The sequence below is a fragment of the Pongo abelii genome, chromosome 9 (assembly GCF_028885655.2).
Source record: "Pongo abelii isolate AG06213 chromosome 9, NHGRI_mPonAbe1-v2.0_pri, whole genome shotgun sequence".
Lineage (NCBI taxonomy): Eukaryota > Metazoa > Chordata > Mammalia > Primates > Hominidae > Pongo > Pongo abelii.
In genome coordinates, this window is record NC_071994.2 from 68,646,300 (window position 1) to 68,669,729 (window position 23,430).

General features: G+C 45.5%; 1 protein-coding gene across 8 annotated transcripts in view; it reads left to right on the forward strand.

Annotated features, from left to right (window-relative positions):
* TRIM66 (tripartite motif containing 66) overlaps positions 1 to 23,430 on the forward strand; it is a 61,652-nt gene that overhangs the window by 28,327 nt on the left and 9,895 nt on the right. For 7 of the 8 annotated variants that reach the window (XM_054524714.2, XM_054524712.2, XM_063728156.1 and 4 more), the window contains 8 exons: positions 1,484 to 1,631; positions 2,823 to 2,955; positions 3,285 to 3,401; positions 4,785 to 4,899; positions 5,459 to 5,605; positions 8,186 to 8,303; positions 10,153 to 11,078; positions 12,491 to 12,652. In XM_054524714.2, the coding sequence (XP_054380689.1) occupies positions 1,484 to 1,631; positions 2,823 to 2,955; positions 3,285 to 3,401; positions 4,785 to 4,899; positions 5,459 to 5,605; positions 8,186 to 8,303; positions 10,153 to 11,078; positions 12,491 to 12,652 (1,866 nt within the window). The remainder of the gene's footprint in view (positions 1 to 1,483; positions 1,632 to 2,822; positions 2,956 to 3,284; positions 3,402 to 4,784; positions 4,900 to 5,458; positions 5,606 to 8,185; positions 8,304 to 10,152; positions 11,079 to 12,490; positions 12,653 to 23,430) is intronic. The other variant, XM_054524710.2, reaches the window with a different exon arrangement.

Genomic DNA, 23,430 nt, shown 5'->3' on the forward strand with positions numbered 1-23,430 from the left:
ACCTTTTTCCTGAATTTCTTAAATTTTTTATCACTTATTGGCCGACAGCCCTTCTGTTCCTCTTTCCACTAGGGTATCTTTCCACTAGGGTAAATTAGTAAATTAGTAATTTACTAATTTACTTACTTGTTCCTGTGTCTGATTTGTGTTGAATGTCTCACATGTGCCAGGCCCTGTGCTGGATATTAGGGAGATCGACCCATATACTCTACATTCAAGGAATTCATAGTTTAATTAGTAGAACTTTCAGAATTCACATCAGTTTGGTGGCCTCTGTGATTCAGGCACAGATAGGCCAACTTTTCCAAATCTCCCCTTCTCTTGATGTTTTATAATAGCCCTGGCAAGATATTTGCTTATGAAATGAATGAACATTTGGACTAGGAGAGGCCTAGGTACCCTCAGATCGGGCAGAGCCCAGGTATGGGAGCACAACTCTGAACGCTGGTCTGTACTTGCCCTTTCTTGGTTGCGTTTGACCATCTTGCTGTGTACTCCCATATGTGGGCTTTCTCCTCTCTGAAGCACATTGAATTTTCTGCTTTTGCCAGTGCTTTCCCTCTGTTACAACATTTTCCTCCCTTATCTGCCTGGTGAACCTACTTGTCATTCAGTATCCAGCTCAAATGTTTCCTTTTTGTAAAACCTTTCCTAGCCACTCCTAGACTGAGTTCCAGGAAGGCTTCCTTTGCTTCCTTAGCATATGTTGCATCCTTTTTATTACAGCATTACTCAGTTAATGCGTACCATCCTGTGTGCTGTGGATAGCGTGAGATCAGATCCTTGGCTTACGCATCTGGGTATCCTTAGCTTCAGCACAGGACTTGTGTGAACAGCCCCTGAGACAGCTGCTGCTGCTGCTCTTCCTCCTCCTCCCTCCCTCCCTCCCTCCTTCCCTTCCTCCTTTTCCTTCTTCTCCTTCCCCTCCTCCTCCTCTCCTCCTCCTCCTCCTTCTTCTTCTTCCTTCTCCTTTTCTTTCTTCCTCCTCCTCCTTTTTTGAGACAGGGTCTTCCTCTGTTGCCCAGGCTGGAGTGTAGTGGTACGATCTTGGCTCACTGCAGCCTTGACCTCCTGAGCTCAAGCGATCTTCCCACCTCAGTCTCCCTAGTAGCTGGGACTACAGGCATGTGCCACCACTCCCGGCTAATTTTTGTATTTTTTGTAGAGATGGGGTCTCACTATGTTGCCCAGGCTTGTCTGAAACTCCTGGGCTCAAGCAGTCCTCCTGCCTTGGCCTCCCAAAGTACTGGGGTTACAGGTGTGAGCCACCATACCTGACATAGCCACTGTTCTTTTGGTCACAAAGGATGCTTCCTTCCACAAGCCCTGGCATGTTACTCCCAGACAGCTCTGCATAATAGATTACACTGCAAACTGGTGGAGGAATAGGCATGCAGGACCCCTGTCTTTAGAGCATTTGCCACTTGTGGAGGCAGACCCAAATGAGGATAACATCAGTAACTCCAGAACTCTGTGCTTCCAGAACTGCTCTGAGTGCAAGGAGAAGAGGGCAGCACATATCCTCTGCACCTACTGCAATCGCTGGCTGTGCAGCTCTTGTACAGAGGAACACCGACACAGCCCTGTCCCCGGGGGCCCGTTCTTTCCTCGGGCCCAGAAGGGATCTCCAGGTACCAATCCCACCTCTCCCTGCCCACTCCCATGCCCTAAAGCAGGGCTGAACCCTAAGATCCCTGGAGAGTAGCTCTCCCATCTTGTTTTCTTGCTGGCGGAGAAGGTAGGGACAATTTCAGAGCCTTTCCCAAAGGAAGTCTCTTTCAGAGTCAAAGGGGTGACTCACTCTCGTCCCTCCCTGTTGAGGGTGGGGGTGGGTGAGTGTGGATGAAATGGTATAGGGAGGAAAGTGTTGAATTATTGTGGAAGCTAGCTGAGCTCCCTGCCTTTCCCCTCTAGAGTAATCATGCCACCCTTTTGATTTATTTACTTGATTAACTTAGTCTGGATTAGGGCTTGTTTGTTTGTCTATCCAGCACCATCTGTTTTATTTTATTTTTATTTTTATTATTTTTTTGAGATGGAGTCTCACTCTGTCACCCAGGCTGGGGTCCAGTGGCATGATCTTGGCTCACTGCAACCTCCACCTCCTGGGTTCAAGCGATTCTCCTGCTTCAGCCTCCCAAGTAGCTGGCATTACAGGCATGCGCCACCACGCCCAGCTAATGTTTGTATTTTTAGTAGAGATGGGGTTTTGCCATGTTGGCCAGGCTGGTCTTGAACCCCTGACCTCAGGTGATCCGCCCGTCTTGGCCTCCCAAAGTGCTGGGATTACAGGCGTGAGCCACTGCACCCAGCCACCATCTGTTTTAAATGACAATCTTCTTGAAAGTCTTTTCTCAAGGCCCTTGAATTGTGAGAGGGGTTCTACATCTGTCAAATCCACAGGAACCAGAGTTCACGATCCATGTGATCTAGCCTGGAGCCTGGCAAGGCTGGATAGCTGGTTTTAGCTCCATTAAAAACAGAATCCTGATTAATGAACAGGTTGAGGTTAATTGTGAAGGATTCATTATTTTGCAGGAGATCTATGTGGAGTAGTAGCAAGCGCCTTCCTCAGCCTCTGGCAGGTAGTGGGATGCTTGGGCTTGATGGTGTGCTATTTCTGGACAACTGGGCAAATCCAGCCAAGCTCAGCCCAAAATCCTCCTTGTGCCCCTGGAGAGTCATCTCCTGTTTATACCACTTCCCCCGAGCTCTGTATTTCTGCAGTGTCCTCTGAAGGCTGAGGGCTGTGCAGCAAAGCTTAACTGAGAGGTTTGTCTACCTGAGCAAGAGAAGCCCACTTTCTCTGTCTTCTCTGGCAGGAGTGAATGATGGTCCCGGAGACTTCACCTTGTATTGTCCTCTACACACACAGGAAGTACTCAAGCTATTCTGTGAGACATGTGATATGCTCACTTGCCATAGCTGCCTAATGGTGGAACACAAAGAACACAGGTGGGGCTGACAGACTGCCTGAAATGGGCTGGGGAGGGCTCTGGATTTCTTACTTGTGAGAGCTCTGGGACTCCCCGTGCATCAAAATCTTCTCCCTGCCCAAGCCAACCTGCAGCCCCTGGGCTGAAGTTTTTCTCTGCTCCTGTTGTAGGACTTCCCTGGAAAAGGCCTAATGGGCCAAGAGCCTGTGGTGCCTTAGACTCTCCCTAGAAGTCATCACAGCTTCCATGGGTCTGGCTGAGACAGTTCCCTGTGGAGATTCCCGCTTGGTTGGCATGCTCAAAGTAGGACTCAGCCCTTCTCAGCTTTTTCTCTGCCTCATCCCCTAGGTGCAGACATGTTGAAGAAGTTTTGCAAAACCAGAGGATGCTTCTGGAAAGTGTGACTACACAGGTGGCACATAAGAAATCCAGTCTACAGACATCTGCAAAGCAAATTGAGGACAGGTAGCACAGGCTAGTGCCTTGCCAGTGCTGGAAATGCTCTGTTCCCACACACCTGGGGTTCCAACACCAGGCCGTCAGATGTAGTGCCTGTGAAGAGGAGCTGTGGTTAAGCAGATGTGGGCATATGTCCTAGAAGGCATATGTGTTGGCCTTAGAGGTCTCAGGGCCAGGGAGGGGTCATTAAGTCATCACTTGGTGGCTAAGACCAAGCTAGGTCAGGATGATCAGAGTGAGTCTGGGTCAAAGCATATGCCTTATGAACTAGTCAGAAGTCAGTGCTTGAGAACAAGGGTACCAAGCAGACACTAGGAAAGAGAGTGCTGCTTATTATGAGGGTGGAACAAACCAGGGGCAATCTGTGCTTTATCACCCCTTTCCCTGTGTGTTCTCTATAAATCTACAAGTCACATGAAATCATTGGTATTTTACATAGGAAGAGGAAGTGGTAGGTGCTGAGAGCACCTCATGTGGCAGGCACTGGGTTGGGTATCATATATGCATTATTTTGTTCAGTTCTTGCCATTCTTTCAGTTAGCGATTATCTCCATTTTACTGATGAGGAGACTGAGGTTCATAGTGGTTAGGTAACTCATCTGAGATCACACAACTAGCCAGTGACTGTGCTGGGTTTAGATGCTGGGTCTGTGGTGACTTAAATGCCCACGCTTTTTAAATTTTTAAAAATAGCTTTACTGAGATATGATCTACATATCATACAATTATTCTTTTTAAATGTGTAATTCAGTGGCCTTTAGTATATTCACAGAATTGTGCAACTGTATATAATTACTGTCTACGTTTAAAACATTTTCATCCCCCCAAAAAGAAGCCACATTAATATAAACATTATTATATGTTTATTATTGTTTATTATATAATTATATAATATGTTTATTGTTTATTATATAATATGTTTATTATATAATATGTTATTATGCCAATAATATAAACATTATTAGTCACTCTCCATTCCCCCAACACCCCCCGGCCCTCAGAAACCACTAGTATGCTTTCTGCCTCTTTTTACCTCATGGCGACATTTATTGGAGCATCCTCCTTTTAAAGACAACAAATTACAGTAAATCATTCCCATACTTTCTCTTGTGGTCCTACCTCTAGTGCTGTGTCAGCTGGTGGGCTACTGGTTGACCTTGGTGTAGACTTGAGATTTACCTAGAGAAAACCAAGCTGAACTTTGATCAAGTGGGGCTCGGTTGTACAAAAGGTGGGGTGGTGGAGGAAGGCTCTTTTTTTTGTATTTGGTGTCTGCTAGGCCTTGATTTCAGTAGGCAGCCTCCAAGTTGGTTCTTATGTTTGCTGTCTCTTGGTCTTCATATAGTCCATGAGGAAAGCTTACCATGGTTTGTCCCATTGTGTTTACAGGATTTTTGAAGTGAAGCATCAGCATAGGAAGGTGGAAAACCAGATCAAAATGGCCAAGATGGTTCTGATGAATGAACTAAACAAACAGGCCAACGGGCTAGTAGAGGAATTAGAGGTATGTATAGACAGATGGATCAGATGGTTGGGTTCAGAAACCATCCACATATCAAGCTAGTCCCAGGACCTAGGGAAGCCTAGGCTATAATTCAGATATGTAGCTTCCATAGCTCTGTGCTGCTCCCTGTATCTTAAAATGTCAGCCTAATTTTGGGAGGGTGGCTCATTAAGGGCTAGAAAATCAGTTCAAACTGATTTTTGATGCTATGTCTTTTAGGCAGCTTCCATCCTTAACTGCTCAGGGTTATAGTCTTGGAAGAGAAAGTCATGAAACAAACCACCTTCTTGACCAGTTTATGCCCAAGAGATGTAGACATTTATTCATTTCCTCTTTCATTTATTACCCATTCCACATTTGCACTATAAAATCTCCCACCATCTCCCCCTCCCCTTTTCCATTAGCCAGCATCCCATGGCAACACTCTGCCCTGCTGTCCTCTCAGGGGTGTAGTCTCATCTGATTCCATCAGTGACACACACAAGCCACCAGACTTCCCAAGCAGGTGGATTACAGTCCAATAACAGGATCAAGGACTCTGTCTTCTCTCTGTACCCAGGGGATTACTAATGAGAGAAAGCGGAAGCTGGAACAGCAGTTACAGAGCATCATGGTTCTCAACCGTCAGTTTGAGCATGTGCAGAATTTCATCAACTGGGCTGTCTGCAGCAAAACCAGTGTCCCTTTTCTTTTCAGCAAAGAGCTGGTAAGAGGAATCTCCCAACTCCTCAGCCTGTCCTTGAAGCTTATCAGAGCATCCCCTTTGTCATAGGGGCAATGAGGCAGTCCTTGGAAGTGCCTTTTCTTTTTAGGATGGAAGGAGGAATAACATAGCAGCTCCATCCATCCTTCAAATTCAATCACTGCTTTTGGGTTAGTAAGTAAACACCATCTTTTACCAAATCCCATAGTGCACAGAGGACACAGGTGCTGAAATGGTCCTGCCCTCCCAAAGGTAGCTCAGTTGGGAAAGTCTGTAGTTCTTTGTCATAGGTAATTGATTCAGACATTACCCTGGACATGAGCAGTGTGCTGGGAATCTCATAGAAAGTTACTGGGGTTTACATGGGGGTCTGAGAGAAAAGGAGTTGGAGATAAGGTTGAAGTATTAGGCTTGAGAGGACGGCAGCACCCAGGAGAGGGAGCAAGAATTTTGAGAGAAGTTGATGGAGTTTATATTTGAATACTTTGAATCTAAGGTGCCTACAGTGCATCCAAAACCAACTCCAAGCTACCTACCATTAAAAAGCTGTTTTAATATATGGGTGTGGAAGTCAGAAGAAAAGTTGGTTTTGGAGAAGGAGATGTAGGAGTCACCAGGAAATCAGTGGTATCACCTTGGAAGAGTGTGTGGAGCAAGAAGAGAGAAAGTCAGGAACACAGGGAATACTGTCATTTTCAGCATAGACAGAGGAAGATGATGAGTGGAGAAGAGTGAGAAGCAATGGTCAGAGGTTAGAAGCAAAACAGAGTGTGGTACACAGAAATGAACAATTTCCAATTTTAAGTGGTCCATTTGGCAATGCTGCATGGGTGAAAGAAGATGAATAGTGAAGAGCAGCCTCAAGATCTGGGAATCAGGCTATCTTCTGAAAGAAGCTCCAGTGAAGTAGAAGGGTCAAAAGCTAGAATGAGGAGACTGAGGATGGGTGGTGACGAAGTAGAGACAGAAGTGAAAAGAAGAAAAATAAAAACATAGCCTGAGAAGATGGCAGAGTTGAGGGAAACTTTTTTTTAAGCTTGGAAAACATTTGCACACATGTATATGGGAGAAGAGGTTGAAGATAGAGAGGAGGGGTGTGTGGTGGGATAAGTACACTGAGAAAGCAGGAGGAAGGATATAGAGTGAACTGGTTGACCTTAAACACAAGGACAGTCTCTTCGTCTGAGATGGGAGGATAGGAAGGGGAAAATGCTGTAGTTAAGTTTGAGGGTAGAAGGGATACAAGTTGGGGTAATTTATCCTTTATGGTGTCTTTTTTTCTCTGTGAAATAGGAGGTGATAATAAGAGGGTTAAAACATTGGTAAGTAGCACCAAAGTAAAGATTTTAAATAGTCATTCAGTGCAGTGGAAGAGAAAGATGACAAGAAAAGAAGTGACAAGAGAAAGGGCTGAGGGGTGCTGCTGAAATTAATAATCACTGAAGTGGCCCCAGATAAAATGGCTTTGGTATGGCTGGATTACCTAAGAGTAGGAGTTGGCGATAGGGAGGGAATTAGGACACTAGTGATATCATTACTGTAAATGAGAGGAAGCTGGGAAGTCCTGTGGACTGAAGGAGCAGGGCTTGGAGAGGTTGAAGAACATACTCTGAAAGAGCATGAACTTGTTATGACCAGGGTGGGTTGTTGGAGTTTAAAGGTCTCATAGGTAGAATGGTTGTAAATGATTAATAGGGTCTAGGTATGGTGACTAAACTGAAAACAAGGTGGTTGCCGTGCAAGAGATCAATGAAATAAGAGGCTAAGATGTTAGTTGGGACATTAGTTAACTAGAGGATGGCAGGGTAAGTTGGACACTTGCCAAAGCCCTGGATAAATAGGAGAGTTAGTGATGAGAAATAGATGAAAGTGTTGGGAGAGGAAGAGGGCTATCGAGTAGGACAGAAGGGTGTTTTACCTGCAAGTGGAAGTACAGCAATGGAGAGCTCAGACAATGCCTGCCCCCACTAAATTGAGGTGATGGTAGAATGAATGGAGCTGCCAGTCAATGATGTCATGAGGGAGAATGACAAATCACTTAAGGCCTGAAAAGATAAGAATGTAGGGGTTCCAGGCCAGGTGCGGTGGCTCACGCCTGTAATTCCAGCACTTTGGGAGGCCGAGGTGGGCAGATCACGAGATCAGGAGATCAAGACCATCCTGGCTAACATGGTGAAACCCCGTCTCTACTAAACAAAATACAAAAAATTAGCTGGGCGTGGTGGCAGGCACTTGTAGTCCCAGCTACTCAGGAGGCTGAGGCAGGAGAATGGCGTGAACCTGGGAGGCGAAGCTTGCAGTGAGCTAAGATCGTGCCACTGCACTCCAGCCTGGGCAACAGAGTGAGACTCCGTCTCAATTAAAAAAAAAAAAAAAAAGAATGTAGGTTCCAGAAGCCTTGATAAGAGGAAAGGGATCAGCTGGGAGGATGGGCAGATGCTAAGGTGCAAGAGAATGAGAATATGGAGGATGACCAGAGGTTAAAGGGCCATGACTTTGAGCCTTTCGGCTTGTCCAAAGGGAAGGGGAGTTGTCATTTAGGTGCAAGATGCCCAAATAAATGACCTTTGGTGCTGTTGTCAGATTGTGTTTCAGATGCAGCGATTGCTGGAGACAAGTTGTAACACAGATCCTGGCTCCCCTTGGAGTATCAGATTCACCTGGGAGCCTAACTTCTGGACCAAGCAGCTAGCTTCTCTTGGTGAGCTTGGACCCAGCCACCCAGGCCTACCCACCCTGTGGGCTTTGACTTAATTGCTTACCTTACTGGGTAGGTCAGCATATGCCCAAGAGAAAGCACTCCCTGGGACTGCCAGTGGTCATGGAATCATTCAGCAAACCTTTTTTTTTTTTTTTTTTGAGGGGGAAGAGGAGAGGATGAGGAATTTAAATAACAATGGCAATATAGGACTTTGTATCAGGACAAGTTGAAATCTGAGTTTACCATTCTGTGTAAATGTCCTTTTACACTGATTTTATTGCTGAGGAGGAGACAAGACAGTCACCCTGCTCTCTGGAATGCTGTATGGCAGTACAGATGAATGTGTGTCTCTGTGGTCACACAAAGGTATACACGTGTGGGCACAAGCAGGGGTACCTCAGCGACAGTGAGCCTGCGTGTGCATGTTTGTGTTACACAGACATATCCTTTTGAGTTGAGATGTAAGCAGATAATTCATGGCCTTGTGCATTTTTCTTCCCTGCTGCAATCATTTGCTGGCATTCAGTCTTTAGGCAGAATGTAAACAGCTTGAAGTTGTGCCTGTGTTGACAGCCTAACGAGTTTGTTAAACTGATGGCCAGCTGCTGCCTTTATTTGAGGCTGTTAATCTTAATTTGTTGAACTTGGCAAAGTGACAAATGATATGTAGGTTTATTTCTTTTCTTCCCTCTTTCCTTTGATTTAACTCAGCAGACCTTTGATAGCCACCTACTCTTGTTTAGGCCCCATGCTGAGCACCGAAGAACCAATGGTGAATAAAACACATTTTCCTTAAGGAGCTCAGACTTCCTCTAAGTAAGCCTCACCAAAATAATGAGATGAAGGAGTCATTAGACTGAGTTAGCCATAGATCTACTTGTGCACAAGGGACCTAGAGACCTCAGGGGGCAATGCCGGTGCCTGGCACTGACCTGGTGTATTAGTCCATTCTCGCATTATTGTGAAGAAATACCTGAGACTGGGTAATTCATAAAGAAAAGAGGTTTAATTGGCTCATGATTCTGCAGGATGTACAGGAAGCATGATCCTGGAATCTGCTCGGCTTCTGGGGAGGCCTCAGGAAACTTACAGTCATGACAGAAGGTGAAGACGCACATCACATGGACAGAACAGCAAGAAACAGAGCAAGGGGGAGGTGTTACACACTTTTAAAAAATCAGGTCTCACGAGACCTCTATCACAAGAACAGCACCAAAGGGATGGTGCTAAACCATTCATGAGTGATCTGCCCCCATGATCCAGTCACCTCCTACCAGGCACCACCTCCAACACTGGGGATTACAATTCAACATGAGATTTGGGTGGGGACACAGCTCCAAACCATATCACCTGGTATTAGAGCTTCCCCACTCTCTTCCGTCCTACTTGCTCAACACACAGTTCCCCACACCTGTATCTGGGAACTTGTTCATTGGTCCCAGGCATGACTCTCTACCCTTTGCTACTTTCTAGCATACTCCCTCCCGACCCCAAAGTTGATTCTTTTTGTCAAGAGTCTGATTGGGCTGTTCTGTTGGAAAAAAAAAAGAGTGGGTGCTATTTGAGAGAGCTTGTGGTTTCCCTAGTGGGACAGAAACAGAGTCAGGGCTGAGCATCTGGTAAAAGCTGAACTAATTTCTCAAATATCCTAGGCCCTCAAAGCAGGTCCATACAGGTGCTATTACTGGCAGCATTCTAGACTGAGTCTAGGAGATCAAGGGTTGAGTTTCTTAATCTCTGTTCCTGGTACAGGATTGTTGAATGAGGTTCTTTTGTCCCAGGAGCAGGAAGTAGCAAGGTGGGAGCAACTTGAAAAACTTTTGAAAAACTCTCTATTCTGCATTTTCAGGCTGCATAACTACTGAAGGTGGACAAATGTCCAGGGCAGATGCTCCTGCTTATGGAGGCTTACAGGGGTCATCACCCTTTTATCAAAGCCACCAGTCTCCAGTGGCTCAGCAAGAGGCTCTTAGCCACCCCTCACACAAGTTCCAGTCTCCAGCAGTGTGCTCCTCATCTGTGTGCTGCTCCCACTGCTCCCCAGTCTCGCCTTCCCTCAAAGGCCAGGTCCCCCCACCCAGCATACACCCAGCCCACAGCTTTAGGCAGCCCTCTGAGATGGTGCCCCAGCAGCTGGGGTCTCTGCAGTGCTCTGCCCTGCTGCCCAGGGAGAAAGAGCTGGCCTGCAGCCCTCATCCACCAAAGCTGCTGCAGCCCTGGCTGGAAACCCAGCCCCCTGTGGAGCAGGAGAGCACATCCCAGCGGCTGGGGCAGCAGCTGACTTCCCAGCCCGTGTGCATTGTCCCCCCACAGGATGTTCAGCAAGGAGCCCATGCCCAGCCCACCTTACAGACACCCTCTATCCAAGTCCAGTTTGGCCACCACCAGAAGCTGAAGCTCAGTCACTTTCAGCAGCAGCCACAGCAGCAGCTACCACCTCCACCACCACCCCTCCCCCGTCCCCCACCTCCCCTCCCCCCTCCCCCACAGCAGCCACACCCACCTCTACCTCCATCCCAGCATCTGGCTTCTAGTCAGCACGAGAGCCCTCCTGGCCCTGCCTGTTCTCAGAACATGGACATAATGCATCACAAGTTTGAGCTGGAGGAAATGCAGAAGGACTTGGAGCTTCTTCTCCAGGCTCAACAGCCCAGCCTGCAACTGAGTCAGACCAAATCTCCTCAGCATCTTCAGCAAACCATTGTGGGGCAGATCAACTACATCGTGAGGCAGCCAGCACCTGTCCAGTCCCAGAGCCAGGAGGAGACCCTGCAGGTAAGCATCAGGGTGGCTTGGCATGCATATTCTGCCCGTCCTAGGATCACTGAGGGAACACAGCCTCCCCAAAAACAAGGCAGCACAGGAATACAGTTTCTGCACCTTAGGGCTGCCTTGAGCTCAGCCCTCACATTTCAAAACTACCCTGGGCTCAACCTCCCACCTCAGAAAAGCTCCAGAGAGCATAGTACCCAGTCCCAAATTAGATCTAGGCTTAGTACACTCCGGAGTAGCTTGGCTTAGCCCTGTCTTCCTGGATGACAGTAGGGACCCTGCCCACCGATGGTACCTTCTGAGCTGTGCTGAACTCCTGCCAGTGCCAGAGCAGAAGAGAGGCTGTCTCTTACCTTGTCATCTCCCTAGCTCCCTTGCCGGACCTTATGAATCCCAGACAGGGGGAAGGGCAGAGCTTAAGGAGCAGAGTAATGGTCCATGTTAGATGTTGGCAGGCAGCACTTTTATAATACTGCACAGATATAGACTTAAACTTTTTTATTTCTACTAAGCTGGGTATGTTTTGTATGCACCATATCATTTATCCTACCGACAATGTTGTTTGGTAGGCATTACCATCTCTGTTTTGTAGGTATATAAGTGGGAGCTAGAGAAGGCTAGCAGTTTGTCTCCATATCATACAACATTGAGAGATAGAGCTAAGACCTGGATTCAGGTCTGCTGACATTTCTGTAATGCCACAGAAGTCTTCTTTCCATAGGAGGATATTGGATGCTGCTCCTCTTTCTTCTTAGCTAAAAGACACTTGAAGAGGTGCAGTTTGTACCCCTGGGATCTTTGCTGCATTTCACATCTTCATTCTTAGCTCTTGATTTTCTTTTTTTTTCCCCCAGAACCTCCTGTTCTATCCTCTTCTCTCTACCCTTCTCTCACTTTTTCTATAGTGATGTCCCCTTTAAATCTGTAATCACAGTTATATCTTCAAAGCAGCTTTACAGATTTTTACTTTATTATAGAATATAAGGCCTCACATTTATGCTTCAGTACTGACAACTTCAGATCATGCTTCAATGTCTTCCCCTGAGGCCCAGTTCTTTTGAGAAGATATAGAATAATCCGTGTGATGGCAGAGAAGGGTCTAGGGTTCATAGAGGGCCACAAGCTAAAATGTAAGTCAAAACTAGGTTATGATTGCTAAAGTGAATATCACAAAATTAGCTCAGAATTCTTGGTTTGGGTTCCATCTTAAGACATTCCCATTAGCATGTCTTATCTCAACTCTTCCAAAGAGTTGGGATAAGAGTATTTTTCTTTTTGGAAAATGTTTAAGCAGTCCACAATGTGTAGGTGGTGATGATGCACGGGGCAGGGTGAGCACTAGCCTTTGCTGCCACTGCTGCTGCTGCTACACTCTCTGCAGTAAAACCCACCCAAGTTCTTATTTTCTTCTCCAGGCTACAGATGAGGCCCCAGCATCTGAGGGCTCAAAGCCGGCTCTCGCTCTTGACAAGAATACTGCTGCTGCCTTGCCCCAGGCGTCTGGGGAAGAAACCGCTCTCAGTGTCCCCCCAGTGGACAGCACCATCCAGCACTCCTCTCCAAATCTGGTGAGAAAGGTACTAAAGGAGCCTGTTTTCCCTGACCACATGGGACCCACTGCAAGCCAAGACCCCAGGCACTTGGAGGAGGAGGATAGGGTGGGGGGAGGAGTGTCCCTGTTCCATCCCTGGACGCTACACAGCCCCGATTCATGCCTTCTGCCCTAGTGAGTCAGCAACATAGATCTTCCTCCTCCCCATTTCCACTCCCCCATGCGCACTTAAAATGGGACCTCCTGGACTTCATGCAGAGTGGAAGGAGGAAGGGAAAGACAGCCAATTTATTGAACATGTACTGTGTGCTTGGAACCGTGTGTGCTGCTTCACCAGCATTATCTCACCTCACCTCCAACAGTTGTGGAAGTGAGCATCCCCATTGTATAGCTAAGGAAACTGAAGTCCAGGGCCTTACAGCTAGTAGAAGAGAGAGCTGAGGTTTATTTAAAATGAGATCAGTTAGAATCCAAAGCTTGACCTTTTCTCTCTACAATGAAGATGGAGAAAATATTTTTTGTGGCCTCCACAACCCAGAGTTGGATACCTTAGGATTTGAATCAATGGAATTTGTTGGGTGAGTGGTCTGTGGGGTGTTCTGCAGAGGTAGATGAGCAGCTGAGACACAGAGATCTCTTGAAGATGAGCTCTTGGAGGCCTTTCTGTCCACCCACCTACTAGCTTACTGAAAGTGTTCACTTACCGTGGACATAACCCAGAACCCCACAAATCCTCAACTATCTATTCTCACCTCTGCCCCTTCACCCCCAACCCCTGTCATACATCTAGCTGGAGCCTCAGTGCTGTGCCGTGTCCTCCACCCATTCCTCCTAGTGTCCCTTGGCCCTGTTTCACTTACGCTATTGCCTTCTCTGGCCTGGTGCCCTCAGCTCTCCAGTGCCTCCACCCAGCCCTGGACTTGAAGCTCTGTCAGGTGTTCTGAACTCTCCCAGCCTGTACCCTTGGCCCTGTAGCATCCCTCTGGCCCTGCAGCCCAGCTATGCTGGTTGCTCAGTGCACCTACCCCTCACCAAGTTTCCCTAGCTGTACCATTGCAGTGCATGTCTTAGAACAGTCAGTCTCAGTGATACTTGAGGAGAGTTTAGAAAAAAGAAGGGATGGCAAAAATGAAATGTCAACTTGGAAATTGCTGGTGACTCTTGAGGCTTTTTGTCTGTGCCTGTCCTACCCTGTTGAAAATGGCTTGGCATAGAGGCCCTTGAGGTACTGTATATTGGCCCTCTGTGGCTCTTAGATGTTTAACTTCTTGTATTTGGGCCAGCCACCTAACCATTCATCCATTTATTTAATCATTTAATGCATATATGTAATGCATATATATATATGCATTAAATGATTTTATATATATATACGTGTATATATATATATCTGAGTATGTGCCCCATATTCTACTACGTGCCAGGCATACATTGCTGAATAAGATAGTCAGTACCGTGCTGGAGAGTACAGTCTGGTGGAAGAGACAGTTAAGCAACAATAATAAATTGTGGTAAAGTGCTATAATAGTCATTGGGGTATACCCCATTGGAGCACCTAGCTCTGGGAGAGGGGGCTGTTGACAGAAGACTTCTTAGAGGACATTATTTTAAGCTGAAATTTTGAAAAGGAGAAGTTGGGCTAGTGAAGGGTAGAGGGGTAGAACAAATAGTCAAAAGGAATGGCAACTAGGAAGCTTCAGAAGTGAGAGAAAGCCTGGGGCAGTTGGGGCTTCAGATAATTTGTAATTTGGCTTGATAGGATCACGAGATGCACTGGGGAATGGGATGGATTGAAACCAGAGGGGCTGTAAGGCCTTGTAAATTATGCTTTGGAATTGGGATTCAGTCTTGGGGGATGTGAGGAGTAAGTGAAGGACTTCCAGAAAGGAGGGATATGGTTTGAATTAAGTTTGAAAGATCACTTTAGCTGTGGTAAGGGAGACCAGAATAGTACAGAGGAGAAACAGGAGGCTGAATGAAATCAATAGCAATAGGAATGGAGAGGAAGCAAAGATTTCAAGAGATATCAGATCACAGGAGTTTTGGCCTCAGTGTCTGATTGATGATAGGTAAGGCAGAGAAAGCCCTTTGGCTTAACACCCAGGTGTTTTCCCATGCTCCCATCCCAGTGGATCTGTCTTGATCCACTGGAATGGGGGCACGAGAAAAAGAGCATATTTAGGGGAAGAAGTTAAGTTTTGAATTATTGCTATTCGTTTGTGGAATACACATTAGAAGATGACCTGAAGGCAGCTAGCTCTAGATGTCAGTAGTTCAGAAGCAAGCATGAGAATTGCTGTAACCACCCGATGGGTTCTTCTTGCCTGCTGCACAAATGAAGACCATGGCATTGCAATAGAGAAAGAGTTTAGTTGATGTGAGGCTGGGATTTTTCAAAGGCAGTTTGGGGAAGGGGTGGGGGTGGCTAGAAATGGGTGCTTGCTGCTTATTGTTTGGGATGGAGATGAAATCATGGGTTAAAGCTGTCCATTTGAGCTGAGTTGCTTCTGGGTGGGGCCACAGGAGTGGGATTGATGGATCTGGGTGAAGCCATGGATGTCAGACATGCAGAAAAGTTGAAAAGATATCTCAAAAGGCCAATCTACAATAGGCCGAGGAATGATTAAGGGAAAGGCAAGGGGTGGGGGTGGGTAAGTTAGATCAGATCTTTTTCACTGTCATAATTTGCTCATTGATATAATTTTTGCAAAGGTGGTTTCATTGCCAGTGCTCAGTTGTAGTGGAAGCCGTGCAGAAAATGCGGCTTCTCATTTGATGAGGTTCAGTTCTGTTCCTATACACAGAGCAGAGGAAAGGAGCTGAGCGACATACATGCATGGAGTCAGTGCTGCCTGTGTGAGTGGCCCACAGGGTTCCCTGAGCAGCAAGGGGTGCTGCCCTCTTTTGTGGCTGCAAGTTGGCAATGGGGTTAGCAAAGGTCCTAGGAACTCTATCTTCTCATTTTGAGCTTCTCCTGCCCCTTATTAAGAGGGACTCATGTAGAGGTTTGGAGGGGCAGATGGCCTGGCATTCCTCATGTGTTTCATAGGCTTTTCATAGCTTGAAGTCCCAGAAAAAGGACCCTCAAGTTTGTCATCCTGGCTTAGAGGAAGCTTTGGGTTGGCAGAGAGAGATCAACCCTGACAGTGAGAGCCACTGGTTGTCCACAAAACTACTGCAATAAGGAAAAGGGCTTTCTTTTTGAGGAAATTTGTTGCCTTGGAGCTGGGGTTGGGCAGGGTGGAGGGTGTGAAGCTCAAGGATAGCAAACAACATTCTGAGCCTTTTACCATTGAGTGATAATACTTCGTATGGTATCGTTCTAATTTTTTCATAGGTTTTTACATGGATTATTTCATTTTATCTCTTTATCCAGCAACACTATGAGGAAGCCACTTTCTTATTCCCCTTTGAAAGATGTGGAAACTGAGACACAGAGAGGTTAAGTGACCCACCTAAGAGTTATACAGCCAACCCATTGGGCAATGTTAGGACCAGACCACAGGTCCTTGACAGCTCTGTGTTCAATGACTAGGTTAAATTGCTTCTCTTTCTGCACTGCAGTGGGAGAAATAGGACTCCATTTGGCCTCTCACCTGCTGGATTTTCCTGTCTTTACAATCCTTGAAGTAGCCCAAGGCCTTGCTGGGGAGAGATCTTAGGACCCAGCCTAGTTTGGTATTGGTTGTTTTATCTGGTAAAGGTGTTTTGTCCTCCATCCCACTCCCGGCCTGTGCTGGCCTGTGAGTGCCAGGAAAGTCAAAAGAATCTATCTGAAGGTCATGGACCAGAAGAACCTGTGGCACCACGTACCTTTCTGTGAGTTCCACACTGACTGTATATCACCAAAAGAGGACTTTTGGTGAAGCAGAACATCTGTGTACAAGTACCTTGGAGTTGGTGCTACGTGAGCCGATGGTAGAAACAGGTTGCGGCTGAAAATGAGATGTGAAAGTTCTAGAATGGATTTTCTAGTGGCTTGAGCTCTGCAACCCCTTTTGAATGAATTTTGGTATTTGTCTGGCACCAGCTGTTGCCTAAGCTTCCTAATCTTGGTTCAGCCACTCTGAAAGAAAGACCATGGCTACAACCCTACCACAGCAACCCTTACATCTCAAGTGAAACTGGGAGACATTTTGATGCATTCATTTCATGCTTCTGAACCAGTCAACTGCCAGAAAATACACACAATCCTTTCCTCAAAGGAGTTGGCCGGGTGCGGTGGCTCGCGCCTATAATCCCAGCACTTTGGGAGGCTAAGACAGGCGGATTGTTTGAGCTCAACAGCTCAAGACCAGCCTGGGCAACATGGTGAAACCAAGTCTCTACAAAAAAACACAAGAAAATTAGCCAGGCATGGTGGTGCATGCCTGTGGTCCCAGCTACTCAGGAGGTTAAGGCATGAGAATTGCTTGAGCCTGGGAGGCGGAAGTTGTAGTGAGCCAAGATTGCACCACTGCACTCTAACTTGGGCAGCAGAGCGAGATTGTCTCAAAAAAAATGAAAAGCTCTCATGGAGTCAAAGCTGTAGGCATCACAGAAAGCCCTATCCGAGTCCCAGTTCACCTGCAAGAGGGACCTTTCTTCTGCTGCTCGTAACATAGCCCCAGATCTTCAAGAGAGGACTTCGAGGCCACCAGCATGCTGCTCATGGCTTAAGAGCCTGAGATGTATTTCCAGTAAATGATACAGAAGCGGTAGGCATTCCTGTGATGCAGATTATTAAGAGTGATACAGAGGAGTAAAGGATAATGACTCAGGCAGATAGTATTTATACCATTATCGAAGCATTTTGATGCCCGATCTCTTAATTTGAGTCTTATAAAAACTCAGTGAGATTTACATTAACCTGTGTAGGAGGAAATTAAAACCCAGAGCTGGACAATGACTTACTTAAACTCATTAAACCCTGGTAACTGTGAGTAAATACTAGGCATCCTGCCTCCATAGTCTCCAAAGCTACTGCTGTGGATCAGATTGTGGGTCCTCAACATCAGGGACAATCTTTTCCTCATAGCCTAGCCCTGACAGCAGCATTTGCTCAGAATGTTCCTGGGGTCTGGGGAAACTTTCTTAGGGCACAGCCTGCGTCCTGGTCAGCGTCTGCAGAATTGTACACTCTTTCTACTCAAGAGTCAGGCTAAACACTCCCCAAGTCTGGCTCCTGAACTTAGCACACTCTAAGAAGCCTGTCTCGTTAGTTCTATCCTGATTTCATTCACCATCCAAACCTAAGATTTTTGTCTAGGTCTCCTGGCCCATGAGAAAACAGGTCCTTGCTCCTATCTGTTTAATAAGACAGAATAGTGTGTAAAGTGTTTTAGAAGTACTCCTATTCAAAGTAATTTTTTTTTTTTTTTTTTGAGATGGAGTTTCACTCTTGTTGCCCAGGCTGGAGTGCAATGGCACGATCTCGGCTCACCGCAACCTCTGCCTCCCAGATTCAAGTGATTCTCCTGTCTCAGCCTCCTGAGTAGCTGGGATTACAGTCGTGTTCCACCATGCCTGGCTAATTTTGTATTCAAAATAACGTTTTTAAGTCAGTTTCCTACACTGGCCTGGGCAAAATACCTTTGACCAAATTCTCCTGAGTCTCCAAGCCTTGGGGTTTGAGGGTTCCACTCATCTGGCTTTCACTTCAGACTTACTAGAATCCACTTACTCCTTTCCTCTTTCTTCTACCTCAGATTCTGAGATCCTCTTTGCTTTTTCTGTCCTCCCTGGATTATCAGGGCACTGGGCACTTTTCACTTCTCTCTCTTCACCACCCATGAACCTTTTCTCATTTGACTTTACTAAGTTATCATATATCTGCATAGTTACATCCATAGTGACAGGCTTAATAAGTACAAGAGCGTTCTCTTGAGATGGAGGAACACTCATTGTCAACAAGAGCAACAACTTTGCCATTAAAAATCAACATGTGAGGGCCAGGCACAGTGGCTTACACCTGTAATCCCACACTTTGGAAGGCCGAGGCAGGTGGATCACTGGAGGTCAGGATTTCAAGACCAGCAGCCTGGCCAACATGGTGAAATCCCATCTCTAGTAAAAATACAAAAATTAGCTTGGCATGGTGGTGGACACCTATAATCCCAGCTACTTGGGAGGCTGAGGCAGGAGAATCACTTGAACTTAGGAGGTGGAGAGGTTACAGTGAGCTGAGATCATCTGACTGCACTCCAGCCTGGCCCACAGAGCAAGAATCCGTCTCAAAAAAAAAAAAAAAAAAAAATCAACATGTGAAACTGCTTACTAGAAAAGTTAGTCCCTTCCTCAGCCATCTGATTCTGTTGTTTCAAGATCTGCTACTGTTAAACCAGTCTACTTAATCTTGAAGCTGTAGAAGCATTCACTTTATTTATTTATTTATTTTTTTGAGATGAAGTCTCACTCTGCCACCCAGGTTGGAGTGCAGTGGCATGGTCTCAGCTCACTGCAACCTCCGCCTCCTGGGTTCAAGCAATTCTCCTGCCTCAGCCTCCTGAGTAGCTGAGACTACAGGCGCGTGCCACCACACCTGGCTAATTTTTGTATTTTTAGTAGAGACGGGGTTTTGCCATGTTGGTCAGGCTGGTCTCGAACTCCTGACCTCAGGTGATACGCCCGGCGCATTCACATATTTTGAGGATTTAATTCACCAATCTGTTTTCCTCTCTCTTGTTTCCTTAGCTAGACTGAAAGCCTTCAGTGTGTTTCCAAGACACAACTCCCAAATCTTTGGTCCCTTTTTCTATTGCATATTTACACAGTGGTCAGTTTCTGATTACTTTAACCACTAGAACAGAAATCTGAAACTAGAAGTGACCAGGCAAAGCTTTAGAACAGCAGCAAAAACAGCCATCACAAAACCTATGCATTATATTCTGTAGGAGATCATAAACTCGTATGTGGGTATCTAGCCGGTGTTCTTGATCTAGCAAGCTTAAATATATGGTTTTCTTGGGAAAGTTTTAGTTTAACTACATTATAGTAGTAAGCAGAGTAGAAGCAGGGAGTCAAGATTTCTATAAGGGCAGCTAACAAGGGAGAAGACAAGAAACATCACTTGGAAAAGTGCCACGGTATGAGGTCATTCACTGAAAGAACAAGCTAAGCCCTGTGTTCTTAGAAGTTCCCGAAAGCATCACTGAATTACTTATTGGTTCATCCAAATTCCTTGATATCACTAAGAAATGGTCTCCTTAGCCTCCTTATGCTCTGTTTAATAAGACAGAAGAGCGTGTAAAGTGTTTTAGAAGTACTCCCATTCGAAATAATGTTTTTAAGCCAATTGCATTTTGTTATTGAAAGAGGTATGTTTCAGATAACTGGAAAATTAATTTATGTGGAACACCACCCTATCTGCATTACTTTATCCCCAGCAATATTATCTTGCTGTAAGAACCTGAAATTTATATTAAACTCAGGGCATGTGCACTAAGTGTCTGTTTATTGATTTCTCAATCATTTCTTACTAGGGCACTAGCTTTCTAGCTTCTGGCACAGAATGAAGACCAGCCAGCCTGTTTTCAAGGCTGGTCCCAGATTCCTAGTCTTGGGATCCTGTATGAGCTTGGGAAATCTAGGTAATCACTCTGTGTCTCAATTTCCCTTCCTGTTAAAATGAAAGAGCAATGTTTTCTCTGAATTTTGACGATACCATGTGGCAATCATTAGAATAATAATGTCAACACACTGAACTCTAGAAACACGTCTGGGTGGTAAGAGTGAGGAGAGAGAGAGGGCAGCAGGTAACAGAGCCCAGGTCAAGCAGAATTCAGGTTAGATGGGTGCAGGGTCACATAGGTGACTAGTAGCAGAGGTTGAAAGTCAGACAATTCAGGGAGGTCGTAGGTCAGGCAAGTTGTCAAGTTAGGTGGTAAAGACAGGTAGGTTAAATAGGTTAACTGAATCCATTAAATTAATAGATGAGGTAATTTCAGATAAGTCAGACAGGTGGCAGACAAAGATAAGGAGACAAAAAAGAGGCAAGAAGAGGAAAGGGACAGGGACGGGGACACACAGTTTGGGGGAAGGGAAACGAGGAGCGAGAGGAGATGCTAGTTAAGGGAGGTAAGAGGGGGCTCTGTAGGCTCAGGGTTGTCTCTCTTCATCCCCCAAAGATGACCTGAGCTGATTATCAGAGTGCATGTGTTTTGGCATTTTGACTCTTCCTCTCTGAACTAGAAAATAGTTTATTTTCAGTTGTGAATCTCAAAATATACATTTTCCTTCATGAAATATAGAGGTTTTGTATGTAAAGATGAAGTCAAGGTGTCAGTTACATAGTTGACAGCCTAGAAACCTCAATGATAACCCTCTACATACTTTATAGCTAGAAATACACATTCACCTCCTGTCATTTGACCTCTGAACAATCCTGGGGTCTAGAGGGCGGGTGGTATCATCTCCATTGACAAGTGAGCTCCCTTCTGCATGGGAGACACCAAGTGTCAGACAACCTGGCCACGCTCTCAAGCCCTTTTCCAATCCCATCATGCTCTCGAGAAGTGCTTCCTCTCCTCCCAGGCCCTGGAGACTCAGCCTGCTTTCCTTGCTCTGAAAGTTGGCCCTACCCTTGCCCCCACCCATCTTGTAGCACTAGCAACAGACTAGGATGGAGGTTCTCAAATCTTCTTTTTCTTTTTGTACATGAAATAAGTACCTTTTGTTTTAATATTTTACAACCTTTCACTCTAGAGAGCTGATATAGTATAAAAATAACTAACACATAGCATATATAGGTTTCAGAAATGCCATTGTGTCTGCATAGCCTGTAAAAATGGGGTTGGGCTGGCTTTCTCACAGCACTTTCTCTGAGTCCCTTCCTCCGTGGAAGTTTTCCACATTCTTGTTAATACTACCAGAGCTTCACCCTCTCTCCTGATAGCATTGGCCTCCTTGAGATTGGCTGTGGCTGTGAAAAGGAAAGAAATCAGTCAAGTACGCAATATCTTGGGATGTATTGCTAACCTCGTATTGTCTTCTGGGCATTACAGGACCAAGTTCATCAGGTTCACCTCAAAATAAACTGCCATTTAGTTTCCACAATTTTTCAACAGCTCAGTCTGCATGTCTTCCTCTCCCCTATCATTATGTTAACTCACATATGCAATAGGTAATTAGGACAGGAGAGCCAATTTCCCACGAATATGATCTCTACCCCTAATCTGGGAAGTTTTGTCCTTGGGGATTTTATCTTGTGCATATCTTGTGACGTATGGCACCTGACCATTATTATTTGGGTGGTCTCACGTGGATTTTAGTGCTCTTAATGCTTGGCAACAAGGATCTCACTAAGAAGAGACATCTATATAATTCTCAATGTCCAGCATGGGTAGATTAAATGAACGCCAAAACCGCACTAAACATACATGTCGAATAGGGGAAAGGAGAAAGAATGCAGTGCAAAGGATTAGACTGTCATATATTGCAAAACGGAATGAAATAGTCACTGGGTATTCTTGTTCATAGATAAGGAAACATAGAATATTAGAAAGCTATGGTAGTGCATAACTAGGACAACAAGGAGATGTTAAGGAATGCAGGCCTGGGCATGTTTGAGATAGCCATTGATTTTTGGACTTGGTCCCTTAAGCTGGGCTTCATTCCTAGCTTACCCAATTTGGTTTAAATATTCTTTCCACCTTGCTTCACTTCAACCTTTTTTGTCTTGGCAGTCAGACTGTGGAGGAAATGGAAGCTTTTTAAAAAACTGAACACTATTAAACTACTAAGGAAAATATAAAAAGCATACTTTTCTTTGGAGAGATAAAAGATATTTAACTCATCTGTGTTTAAAATTAAGAATAGAAAATATAAGCCTTACTAAAGCAGTTAAATTATAAGGGAAAGAGGTAGGGAAAGAAGAGAAAGAGATGATAAAAGAAAGCAGGACAGGAAGAGAGAGAAGGAGCTCATGAGAGAGCAGGGAGAGAGGAGAAGAGGGAGAAGGAAAAGAAATAGAACAGAATATGAGAGATAGTGAAGGGGAGTAAGCCCAGAGAGGTATATAGGGAGACAAGTCAAAATTAAGTTGTAGCTTTGGTACCAAAGATCTGGATTCTCTTTTTTTTTTTTTTTTTTTTTTTTTGAGACAGGGTCTTCCTCTGTTGCCTAGGCTGGAGTGTAGTGGCACGATCTTGGCTTACTGCAGTCTCAACCTCCTGGGCTCAAGCAATCCTCCCACCTTAGCCTCCAGAGAATCTGGGACCACAGGCCCATGCCACCATGCCTGGCTAATTTTTCTATCATTTGTGGAGACGGGGTTTCACCATATTTGCCTAGGCTGGTCTTGAACTCTTGGGCTCAAGCGATCTGCCCGCCTCAGCCTCCCAAAGTGCTGGGATTACAGGTGTGAGCCACCATGCCCAACGAAGATCTAGATCTAAATCTATAAAAAATCTACATCAAATCTACTTAGTGATGAAATATTGAAAGGATCCTCTGAGTTCAGGAATGAGACTAGGATGGCTACTATTACTACTTGTATTCAATATTGTACTGGAGGTCTTAGCTAGTGGAGTGAGGCAAGAAAAACAAATGTGAAGAAAAAAAGAAAATAGATTTACCATTCAGGATGGGCGTGGTGGTTCATGCCTGTAATCCCAGCACTTTGGGAAGCTAAGGTGGAAAGATGGCTTGAGCCTAGGAGTTCAAGACCAGCCTGGGCAACATAGCAAGACCCTGTCTCTACGAAAATAAAAAATAAAAGGTAGCCGGTATGGTGTTATGCGCCTGTAGTTCCAGCTACTCTGGAGGCTGAGGTGGGAGGATTGCTTGCTTGAGCTTGGGAGGTCAAGGCTGCAGTGAGCTGTGGTT